The sequence below is a fragment of the Opisthocomus hoazin genome, chromosome Z (assembly GCF_030867145.1).
Source record: "Opisthocomus hoazin isolate bOpiHoa1 chromosome Z, bOpiHoa1.hap1, whole genome shotgun sequence".
Taxonomy (NCBI): Eukaryota; Metazoa; Chordata; class Aves; order Opisthocomiformes; family Opisthocomidae; genus Opisthocomus; species Opisthocomus hoazin.
The window spans coordinates 49,255,038-49,267,843 of NC_134454.1; the positions used below are offsets into that span (position 1 = coordinate 49,255,038).

At 39.6% G+C, this 12,806-nt stretch overlaps 1 protein-coding gene across 2 annotated transcripts in view; it reads right to left on the reverse strand.

Annotated features, from left to right (window-relative positions):
• Positions 1 to 424: 424 nt before the first annotated feature.
• NTRK2 (neurotrophic receptor tyrosine kinase 2) overlaps positions 425 to 12,806 on the reverse strand; it is a 212,830-nt gene continuing 200,448 nt past the window's right edge. For both annotated transcript variants that reach the window (XM_075446957.1, XM_075446956.1), the window contains exons 16-17: positions 6,659 to 6,817; positions 425 to 5,793 (exon numbers count right to left, since the gene is read on the reverse strand). In XM_075446957.1, coding sequence (XP_075303072.1) covers positions 5,608 to 5,793; positions 6,659 to 6,817 — 345 coding nt within the window. In that variant the 3' untranslated portion in view covers positions 425 to 5,607. The remainder of the gene's footprint in view (positions 5,794 to 6,658; positions 6,818 to 12,806) is intronic.

The window sequence follows — 12,806 nt, forward strand, 5'->3', positions numbered from 1 at the left end:
CATTCTAGACTGACATGAGTTAAAAAGAAGAAATGACATTTTTAATGGGACTGTGGCTTGAGAGACACTTTTAGCAAAAAGCCAGAAAATATCTGAAGGCCTGTTTCTGGTAGCAGATACATAGGTATTTGTTAAGCCAGCTCCCAAGTCGAACAAGCATTCAAATAGGATCTTCACTGGGAAAACAAAGAATAAAAAAAGAGCCTGTCATCACATTCAGACTGGATGTTCCTTTTCCCTACTACTACGGGTCTCCTACTTCATCAACCACAAGTTCAGCAACCTGTTTTTTACTCAGGGTTTTAGAGCACAAACATGTGATGTTTGTAAGCATACCAAACTGTCCCTTAATTTCAAGCTTTTCAAAAAGAATGGACGTAAACAAAGGCATTCAAACAAAACAAAATAGCACACAACACTCACGAAAATTTTATGTTTTTTAAAGTAATCATTTTATCTTTCTTTTGGATGACATTGTTTATTGTAAGACATCATTTTTATTAAATACACTGTAATACAAGAGACTTTCCATGTCATGTTGAGAGAAGCTGGTCACATGATTCACAAACAAAACTTTTAACACTGATACCTAGGCATCACTTTGAAATCAGCCAAGATGCAATGAAAGTTTTAAAGCAATGACTTGTTATAACAAACTGCAAAACAAGAACCACTAAATATTTCCACGGAGACATCACATTAAAAAAAAAAGAAAAAAGAAAGGAGAAAGATAATTCTACACACCAGGTCACAGTTTGGTGACAATATAGAGGTTTATATTTATATGTAGATATCCTTCTCCTTATCTTAAGTGACAAAGAGAGCGATATCTAGAATCATATATATACATAAAGTATAGGTGGAGAGCAGGGCTGGGACAAATATTTCATAATTAATTGATTCTCTCTCTATTGGTGATTCAATTAAACATCTATGTTGAATTAAGTTACTTGTATATAAAACATTCTTAGCTGCTTTTCTTTAAGTTACAGAAAGATACATATACGCTGCAAGATATAGGCCTCTGGAAAGTTTTGATCTCTGTTTTCTCACGTACTCCAATCAAATGGCCTCACTACCAGCAGCTTCTATTATCCTTGCCCAAAGTATTCACTGTTTATAAAATACCAACCAGTCATCACTCAGAACCTTCTACAATCAAACAAAAAACCCCCACAGACCTGGTCTAGAATGCATAGACGGTAAAATAACACACCCATCATTTCCAATTTCTTCTCCTGAGACGTATGTTTAAAAGATGGCAAAATAGTCACTTGGTTGCTATTGTGAAATTCACAGTGTTTTCCCTGCAACATGTAGACTTTTTTTTTTTTTTGCTTCATATTTGTGATGAATGTAGCACATCTCCCCCTCCCACCCCACCCAAATAAAAGTGTTTTAACTAAGGCTCTAAAGGACCTTGATTCAAAGCAGCAGTGGTTCATCCCAGCCCTCACAACAAGAAAATACAACTTCCTGTGCTATCAAAACCTTCATCTTTGATGAGAAACCCTGATCTGTTCCCCAGCCCCTCCCCAGTCCCCTCCTTCACATTTTACAGTAGTATTTGAAATTCACTTACAGGCTGCAACATCCCAGACACAGACTTGTTCTAACAAATATGCATTGTACCTTAAGTCATCCAGTGACCCGATGATTTTACTAGGTTATTTAATTATTTTTCAAAGTGTTTTGTAAAAGTCTACATCAACTACAACAAAAACCACCTCTCAGAAAGGTGGGGAGAGGTACAGAGAAAGAGAGAAGAGAGCAAAAGAGAGAAAGAGAGAAAAGAGGAAGGAAAGAAAGGAAAGGAGAAAGAATGAAAGAAAACCATAAAGAAATAGCAAAATAAGGATGAAAAAGAAAGAAAAAGAGCAAAATAGGCAGTTACTTATAAAACTGTAGACAATATATATACTGTTTTACAAATCAAAATGAATAAAGTCCTTTTAAAAAGGGTACACTCCATCTTGCATCATGGGGTGCTGCTGCTTTACAAGCGTCTGTTCTCCATGGCCAGTTCCGAGTTCTGCAGATCTATTGAGAGTGAAGGACAGACTGTGGCGAATGCCGCTATTATTACTGTTGAATTTTGGCGTTCTCCTACAAGTCGTGTTGCAGTCTGAATAGTCCAGCTTATTCTTGGAATCATTTCATTACTGCAGACGAGTATAAAATGCTAATGGAGCTGCACTGTTATTCTAGGACAATAAAACAACCATAGCACAAACCTAGAAACGACAGTAGAACAAACTCTGTTCTCTGAGCTTGAAAGCCTGTCTGTTCATTTCGTTGTGAGAAATCAACAAGTGAGATGGGAATGGAAGAAATGTTTTTATGCAATCATTGGGGGAAAAAAAAGTGCTTGTTCTTATATCTCTGGCATTCTAGCACTGCCTCTGCTGCACACCAGTCAAAAAGTTGAATCTTACAAACACAGAAAAAGAAATATCAAAAGAAAAAAAAATTTTGGTTACTCAGCAGACTTTATCAATTTATTAATAGCACTCTAATCATCATTTGTAATAACGTAGGTGTATGTAAATTTATACATATACACACAGCCCATACATAATGTGCATGCATGTCTGCACATATATAAATAAAATACAACAGACATAGGCATACATGTATATGCTATGTGTGTGTATATATATGCCATATGCAAACACACATATATATTATATATATATGATCAGTTCATACTACAGTCCAGAAAGACTTTTTAAATGAGCCTGATTGTCATATTTACTGTCTACATGATTCAGCTGACAGTGCAAGCATGATGAATATGCACATATACTCACCCTTCATTGTGATTTGAACACATTTCTTTCCCTTCTCTGCTCATGCTGCTACACTTACCCACCTTGTCATGAACAAACGCAAACTATATACAGCTACAGTTTATAGCTTGTCTACTGTGATTATACTTTTTACGCACTATCAAGAACACTAATGATATAGGTCAAAGTTATTCATACCGGTGGCTCTGTAAAACATTTGGTCCTTTAGAAGTTTAACATACTGCTATGTTATTGCACAATGCATTGTAACACTATTTATTCTCTGAAATGACTCTAATAGTCTCACTAGCAAATCAAAAAGAAGATGCCACTAAGCACAATTTCAGGGTTTTGTGGTTATTTTTGGTATACATTCTTTCAGTGCTTGCAAAACCCACCTGTTTGCTTTCAGGCTGGAGCCTGCTTTCCCATAGAAGAAGCATCTCAGATGCCTTTTTCTTCAGCTTATAAGAAACTAATACAGAATACAGCAGGTAGAAACTTAGCACCCCTCCTCCACCACCTGCAGCCTCCTCCCACTGCACAGTAAGAGCAGACTCTGACACCTTTCTTTTCCACCACTGTTCTTTCGAAAATAAATTGCAAATTCCTTTAAAACACAACATTCAGATTCTCAAGATAATGGGTTTCACTGGATGCTCAGTCTTTATTTAGCTTTCTGTGTGAAATTCCAAGACAGTCTAGATAAAATCTTAAGGCCCATTTTGTAGGAATCTTCCTCTGGCTTTTTGTGTGTTTCCAGTTCAGTAGCGGTAAAGAATTAACATCTAGTTTATTAAAGAAATACCGAGTATGGCTTTATAGTTACACTGTCGTATTTATTTGTAATGCTGCCTTTTCAATGACATTGAGAAGGGTAAAACTTCATCACTGTCCAGTGAACTGTTTTCTTTTGAAAATGTTCAGAATCTTTATGAGCTAGCTCTAAAAGCTTCTGAAGTAAAAACCTAAAGTGCCTCAATAAATAATAGATGCGAGCAAATTATATATTAAATGTGCTAAGGGAACACTTACAAAAATAAAATGCTTAATTTATTAAATAAAATATCCCCAACACAAAGATGAAGGACTATCTTGATCTGGCTCATATCAATAAGAAGTAACAAAAAGAGAAACCAGAAAGAAAGATCACTTTTTTGCAGTAACGCCCCCTCACAGAGGGAGGCAAAAGTCTGAGGAATAGGTAAGGTAGGTTTTCATTTGTAAGAATTCATATTAAAAATAATCCTAACTCTAAACTTGAAATCATCAACTTCCAGTTTGAAAAATAACAGGTATGCCCATGCAGCTGTCATCAACACAGTGGCCATGCAAATGTACACATACAATGCCAATCCAACCAAAAATAAATTATTTAACACAGAGTAATGACAGCACTAGTACCAATACAAATATGGTGCTGAGCTTAGTGTCTTTGCACTCTGAATAGTAAGCCATAACCTCAGAGTAATTTGTTTTCTCTAGAGATCTTTATCCCCTGCCATGGCTCAAACATGACCAGTGATCCCCATTCTTTAGATTATTCATGTTATATCAGCCTATTGTATCTGTAACATTGTAAAGGCATTGTAACACGGCTAATGTCCGCCATTAGCCCCTTCTAATGAAATATAAGTTATATCGTTATGAGTTCGCTATGCCTACTAGGGTATACTACAAGATGAGTGATAGTTTCTGCACAAAGGGCATTAATCGACAAAGACCATGCACGGTTTTGCTTGCATGGTGAAAAAAAAAAGAAAAAGGATTGAGGAAGGAAGGATATACTGCTGGACAAGCACAGCATAAGATACACCTGCCCCAGCATATACAGCTTGTACAGCTTGTCCTGTCTGATCAAAATCCTTAGTTTCAACATGTGATCCTGAAATCAACACTGTACATTAATAAGCCTAGCTTCAGCCTTTATTAAAAAAGACTAGCCGGAGAACATTTTTATACCAGTGGCATGACAATATCCCCCCAGAAGAGAAAATAAGGGCATGTGTTTAGCTTATCACGTCGTAACATAATAGTGTGCAGTGCAGGAAGCATCTTTTCCCCTTTTAGTTGTATCTGGCAATGAAAGGTGCTGGCAAAGCACGTCCTCGAACAATCCCTTTAGTCCTCAGAAAGACTCTTCACGGAAAGTGCTAAACCCCCTCTTGCCTTCCGTCGAATCAATTCAGTGTTTCTTTGTGGGGTTGAATGCCATCTGATCCCCTAGTTTCTCCAGACAGTGTATCACACAAGACTCTCTTCTTTCCATCTGGCTTTATCTCTGCAAGGAATATGCTTCATGTAGAGAACACCAGTCTTCTTTTTCCACCCACATGCTGAAGCAAAAAAATTGAGGTGCATCCATGGAAACTCCCAAGAGCTGTACAGCAGAAATCACAAAGTTCGAGTCAAATATATTTTTCCCTTTTTTCATCCACATCAAAGGCATGAATACAACAAGGCATTGTTAGTTGTGGTGGGCAAACTGAAGAGTCTGCTGATATAACAGATCAGGTTTTTAAGGCCTTTGTCTATGCAGAGTTACAATAATGCAGAAGCCAAATTGATTAGAAAGACAGGAGAGAAGAACAAAATGATAGAAACTGAAAGAGAGAGAGAGAGAGGAGATACACCTCAGTAATGTCTAAAAAGTCAATACTGTGTCTACAGATGGAGAAGTGCACATTGCTTGCCCTTTGAAAGCTTCTCCGCAACTTTGTCATTAATACTGTCAAAGTTAAGAACACATTTTAATGGAGTTCAGCGGCAGTTGAACACATTCATTCCCGCAGCCCACAAGAAGAAATGCTAGAAGACTTTAGCCTAAAATATCCAAGTAGACTGGAGATGCCTTGGCCAAGTTCCGGAGGAGGGAATGGATTTCTTTGATGTTGAGCCTCATGTGAGGCTCCCGTTGCCAACAGCCCAGCATCAAGTCATACACTTCCTTGGGACATGTGCGAGGTCGCTGCAGGACTCGGCCCTGAGTGATGCACTCAATCACCTATGAGAAATCACAAGGAAATGATCAGCACAGCTGTGCCAACTACGTGGGGGTCATCCATGCAAGAGTTAACTGCCAATTGTCACAGCAGCCTTACTGGCAGCAGACCCCAGCCAACTCTGCGAAGGGCTGTGTTTCTAGGCAGACACATGAGCAGTGGGATTCGACCTGGAAAAATCGCTGTCGTGTTAAGTTGTCAAGGAGCAGTAACTTCACTGACGTTAAGTCCAACCATGCTGCCGCTTCCACTCATGAGGGAACGATGGCCAGGCAGTAATCCCACACCTCCTCTCTCTACCCATCTATCAACCTCACCTCATCTCAGAAGGAGGATGTTTTCACGCTGCTCACACAGAGCCTCAGCGCCTCTCCCTCCCTTCCTCCTTAAACTTACGAGTATCACTGTGGGCAGTTTCTGGAAAGGGCTTACTTTTGACTGCCTGGAAATCAAGACATCTCCATATTACTTCAATCTATTCTAGAATGGTTTTGGACAACCACCCTGCAACAATAACATGTATGACACGGAGCTGAAGTCACCCAAAGCCCGTTCAGGAGATAGGTAAGCTCCTTTTCGTTGCCTGATGGTCTTTCTCAATACCCAGTGCAGACTCTATCGAATACAAAAGAAAAAGCTAAATTCCAGCTGGTGTAGTTATGCTTGGACAATTTCCATCCACCCTGGGGAGAAAAGGGTGAAAAGGAAGAAATTCAACCACAAAGTTCATGACAATTCCATAAATACCTGATACCAGTGGTTTTGCCTTTACTAAATAAATTTATTGCTGTCCCTTCTCCAGATAAGCTGTACCAACAGTTAATGTGCCAGCCTTGCCAATGCAGTTTGAGAATGTATTACACACACCTCGTTGTTTGAGAGCTGATACCATGGCTGTTTGCCATAGGTAAAGATTTCCCATAATACAACCCCCAGGCTCCAGACATCGCTTTCTGTGGTGAACTTCCTGTACATGATACTCTCTGGAGGCATCCAACGAATGGGCAGCATGGTGTGACCCCCAACCTGAGAAAAACAAATGAAAGAGTCAGAAATAATTCCTCCAGGCCCTCACAAGGAAGATTATCAAAACTTTAAATAAGGAGAATCCATGGTTTCTTTTTTTCCATCTGATACAATTCACTTGAGGAGCTTTTAAGATCTAGGGATTCATGGTCCAAATTCCTCTCTCCCCAGAAACACTATCATGCTAGGTTTCTCAAAAGAATCTCCAAAGACATTGTTTCTGAAGTGCAAACTCTTTTTTAACATTTACTTGGCACACCCCACTCAAGGAACAGGAAGCTCTATAAAATTAATTAATTTAGCCTACCAATCCACTTTAAATTAGGCCAGTTTTACTCTCCGTTTTAATATTCTGGAAACTAAAAAAGATTCATTAAATGAAATCTGCACTGATGATTCTCCTAGAAACTCAGTGATATCAACTGAAATCCATGAAGACACAGTGGTCTGACTGTATGACAAAGTAGGATCAGCATCTGTATGGTTTAATAGCCTAATTTTGAGTGAATTAAAGCAATGCTGTTTTATGTTGATAATTTCCAAAGTTAATGCCATCAAATTATTTTGTTCCATATTAACTACTGAGTCCTACAAAGCTTTAAAAAAAATATAGTCCTTGTAAAATATGGACTCATCGCAAATCAACCTGTGTTAAATGGGATCTTTCACCGAATGAACGCCATTCTGAAAGTCTCTCAGAACATTTTTCATGTTCCCCAGAATGCTGCACTTACTTAAAAATAGGTTTCCTAACCTTGATTCAAATGCTAAAAAAATCTCTTATTTCCAGTTCATAAACAATTATTATTTTTTATATGTCCCATTCTGACTTTCTTCATCAATAAAGAAATCCACTCAAGTATTATTAAATTACTGTAATTGCTGAGATACTGTGATATAGATATATAGATATTCTGATTAATTTTGCATCAAGACACCTGTGAATATTTCCAAGTTAAAAAAAAAAGGGGAAAAACTTTTTCAAGGACATCTAACTTTTGATGAATTCTTATTTTACTGTCTGAAAATGTATTTAGTTATGAAACAACATTTTCACTTTCAAGCTTCTGTTTATTCAAAATATCATTTCTCCTTGTTGGACTTTACATTTGTTGTGCCCTCCTTGTTCTCGTGTTGAAACAGCAGATGGAAGGAAAACCCAACACAAGTTCAGTCATGGCTCACATTATTTCTAAATCACACATAACATCTGTTTCCAGCTATTTGTCAGTAAATCAGCACTAGTACAGCATACCAAAAACGCAGCTATGTCTCTGCTAGCTCAACCCTATTCTGTGCATTGCCACAAGTCAACACTTGCTACTGACTCCATAAAATCGGAGAGTCATGCTAAAACCTTCATAGACTTGGTCTGTTACTAGGCTCTTTTTCTCCCCAAATGCCGAATGAAAGGCAGGGCTTCCAACTTCAGCTCCTGGCTACAGTGTAGGTGTGCTTCTGAGTCAATGCAGGTTGTTGTGCACAGGTTTCACAGCCCCATTCAGAAGCAGACTCATTTCCTGTGGATTTCCACCTAACTAAAAAACGCATGCATGAGCACTCCATTGATAGAGAATGGATACACATTTTTAAGTGCTTTGCTCAATTTGGCCCGTTCATCTCTGTGTTACAGTTTACCCCTGTGGCAAGTAGACTGGCTGTTAAGATTGTGCATCGGTATTTTTAGTCGTCTTTGTCTGAGAATTCACTTGATGATGTGGAGAGTTTGAAGTAACACATGAACATGCTGAAATGCAAACAAAGCTTCAGTTTCCCACCTTACCACAGCCTAAACTGACATGGCAACCAAGCAGTCCCAAACCACCGCTTTTATCCCCATCTCGAGAGGCATTTCATTAGAAAGTCAGAAAAGTTAGTCCCTTAGAAACATGCAGCCACATACACCAGGACAAAGGGAAAGTGCCATTAAAAGATAGTTAGTCATGAGAAGCTTTTGGTCTCATCAAATATTAAAATGGCTCTTAGATCTGCTCACCATACAGCCTCTCTTACTGGTTCTATTCAGTGGCTTCTTTGACTCATTCCTTAAAAATTAATGAAAGCTATAAACAACAACATAAGTGGCTCTATTTTTTCTGATTTGTCTTATTTCACATTAAGAGATTTTGAAAAAGCAATTAAAATAAAACACTCTTCAAATCTTCTTTTCCCATGGTTCCTTGCTACAGAATCACAGTCTATTTGCGGTAGGACTGTATGCTGAGTTTCCAATGTCATTCAGCAAAATGAATGACACACCTCTACAGTGACGATGACAAATTGCCACCAAATTATGGCTCTGCAATGAACTGATCTGTAACAACACAGAGCTAGCTGTCTCTTTTTGTGGTTATAGCAAGACCGACTCATCAATATTGACAGCAAGAATTCCATTTATAGATAAGCACGAGCCACAGGGCTCTTTGGTGTTCTTCCCACATCATCTTTCCTGGACCTGTGTCCACTTCTCTCCCTGAAGGCAGAAGACTTCACTGGACAGAGCACTTGTCCAGGACTGATTAGTCCTGAGGTGTCTCCATCTCTGTCATTGCCAATATCAATCCTTTTAAGCCAAGTTACTTCCAGTGCCTCAGTATCTTTGTGAAGATAATATTTAATGCCTTGCAAGGTATCAATAAAAGTGTTATAAGGGATGTTCTTCTTGCCAGATGGCATTGCAATGAAGACAGGACACCTGTGCAAAACTGAGCATCACCTGTGGTCCAACAGCACGTCCAGTTTCAACTCATATTTCAGTTCAGTCGCATCAAAAGCACAGGTCAGGGCCTGGCCAAAGGCACTTTTTCTGAATGTGCATTTCCTTCTCTATTAATGATCAGTGGCTATTGAGTCAACACTTACTCAGCTCAGAACAGCATTAAGGGCTGTGTTAAGGTTTATGCTTAACATGAAGCACATGCTTCAGAGCTTTCTTGAACTGAAGCAAGGTACATGACACCACTGTTTGCAGGACGTCTGAAACAAACCGCCAGTCAGTTGTGAGCTTCTTTGGGTCTTTATTGGACTGTTGAGTCCAAGCACCCACAGTTGTGCCTTAATAGCAGTGAAAAGAGATGGAATGCCATTTTGCAGTTTTTGCCAAACTCTCCGCAAGGCTAAGGGGTGTTTTACCAAGAAGCAGCAATGAAGGCAAATATGACTACACTGACCAAACTTTCAAGGTGCTGAGTACTACAAAGGGATACCTTCTGCATATGCTTTAATAAGAAACCCAAGTATTACACTGCTCTCAGATATCACCAGCATTCTGCAGGATAAAGTCCCTGCTATACACACTGTAATTGCAGTGCTGCTTGACACATGCAATTTTACAAGGGTTATGTGGTAAGCAGACTACAGTTGCAGATATATAACACCTTTCAGTTCATTCTAGCTAAGGTTACAGTAGGTTTAAAAGCATTACAGCTTTAACTTAATATGCTATCCCTTTAAAATCCATACTGTAGCTGTAAAAATGCTGCAAAAATTACCATTTTATGGATACAAATTAAGGTATATTTTCTTCACACTTACCTGAAAGCAGCTGCATTATGCTGCTTCATTCTTATTTAAAATTGCACTTCTACAGATCCTTTCTGGGACTTAAGTACTTGCTTCCCAATGTCAGTTTATGAAAGCAAGCATTCCCTAGTCTAGCTGTAGCCTTATACTACGTTCACTGGTTGCTTTTACTAGCAATATTGGGCTGGAATCTAAACCAGAAAGTCTGGTGGATTAGCTTCTGCAATGTGCAGGCTATCTACAGGGAGGAGACTGCTATGCCAGATCAGCCAACTATGATGTTCTCCAAAGAAGCACTTCCAAGGGGAAACCGCCACACTCTTCCATGTATGAAGTGTTGCATTTTCAACAATATAATGTCATTCCACTTCTCGCCACTTTCAGCACTCATCTTTCAAATGAGTTTAGTGCTTTAAAAGGTGCCAGATAAGCTGACCTTGAATATGGTTTTCACCTATTTGCAAACGTCAGACTCCAAGGATTGCTACAGAAGCACCATGTCTTAGCCTTGAAGCAGGGCATCTAATTCTAGAGTTTGCTAAAGTTTGTTCACTTTCTGGCTTCGTATGTTCTGCATCCCGCTTTGCAGGCACTACGAAATGGTGAGGCTTGTCTAATGCACAAATCTTGGTTTTAAACAGGAAGCTAGGCCTGTAGTACAAAACTCTGTGGAAGCTGAATTTGTAGCCCAAGGGTCTGCACACATCCATCCATCCATCCATCCATCCAATGCAAATCCAGCTTTCTTGCACATTAATGTTACTGCTACAGAGAAGAGCCCTCAGCTGATCGTCATCAAGCTAAAAGCAGGGGATCATTGCAACTTCCCTATGCCAATTAAAAATACATCTGTTGATACCCTGCCCTGGTCACTGTTTCAACTTCTACTGCCTGACTGCCATGGGAACCCAAAGACCTATCCCCTGATGTTTGTGAGCAAATGGGTAGGCTCTCTCACAAAGAATGAGCAAATGAAGCCTTGTGCTCCCGCTGGGAACAGAAGGCTGTGGATATAGCTGTTGGAAGCCAACCTACAGAGATACGGAAGAAACAGGCTGTATGTGGTGCTGCACAGGTAAGATGAAAGCCACTGGCTGGGAAAGGCACAAGAAATAATGTTGCTTAGATGATCACTCAATCAATTCACACCAGGTTTACTCCTTACTCATTTGTACCATGAAGAGGGAGGCCTGAACAGATTGACCACACTTCGGCAATGCATGTCAGATGCAACCTGGTCTTACCATAGCAGCACTGGGGGCTGTGGTGCTGAGGGTACAACACAGGGCTTTGGGGCACAACAACCCTGCTGCAGGGGCTGACCAAAGGACAGGACAGGCATCAGATGGGACAGGGAGGAATCTCTCTTTGTGATGAATGCTGGTAGCCATATTTGGAGAGGCTCCAGCACTCCCACAGAGGACATCAAATCCAAGCCCCAGCCTTCACAGGCATTGTGTTACATAACCCTTTGCCCATTTTTTCCAGTTTCTAGCTTTAAGTAGTTGATTACTCTGAATGCATGCAGTAAAAAGCACAGCAACCAATTGGATAGCCTTGGAAGACAGACCACCTCATTTACGTTCAGCATTCCCAGGTTCCCACAATTCCCACAGTGTGACATTGCAGTAATGTGTCACAGTTCATTGTATATTCTCTGAAGACTGGTGATGCTTTTTTCTGCCGACAGGATAAAAGTAATCTTTTTACTTTGTGAGCCCAATGAACCTGAATGACTGATCCATGGGTTCAGCCCTGATCCTGCCCAATGCCCTGTCTGGCTTGACTGCTGCATCTCTCCAGAGCCCTGCTGATCTCAGACCTTTTGCAATTCAGGGTGGTAGTCTTGAGAGCAGCAACACAGTTCAGCATATGCTTAAATTAACTATCGTGACAAGTACATACTCAGTCTCTTTAACTGGATCTTAGCATGTCAAACTGCAACCAGGCTAAACCTTTTGATTAATTTGTTCACCCCCTCCTAAAAAAGCGTCTTGTATATTTGTGGGATTACAGCATTTCAGGGTACTTTTCGCTATTTATGTTTTGGTCTTCTGACTTGTTTCCCCATCTCAGGATGACATAACTGCAAAGAAATGTTCTCTGCAAAAATTATCATGTCTTATTGCTAAAACTGAAAACCTCTCCTCTCTTGGTGAACATCTGCTCCTCCCCCCTCACAAAATGCTGGAAAATGTTACACTCAAGCAAAAGAAAAAAAGCAATAATTTTTATTTTCATTTCTTCCATGCCCTGGCCTTGCAGACAAAGTCAATGTCTCCTCTTAAAATATCATCAGTCCCGCCATGTCCACTTGCAGAAAAGCAACATATTATTTTCACAGTCATAACAAGCCATACCACTCCAGCACATGAGGTTTGTTGAATTAAGATATAAAGCAGATTACTAGCCAATAGCTAAAGATGTGTCCTTTCATTTTCACTTTTAAACCTTCTTTAGTTCATCT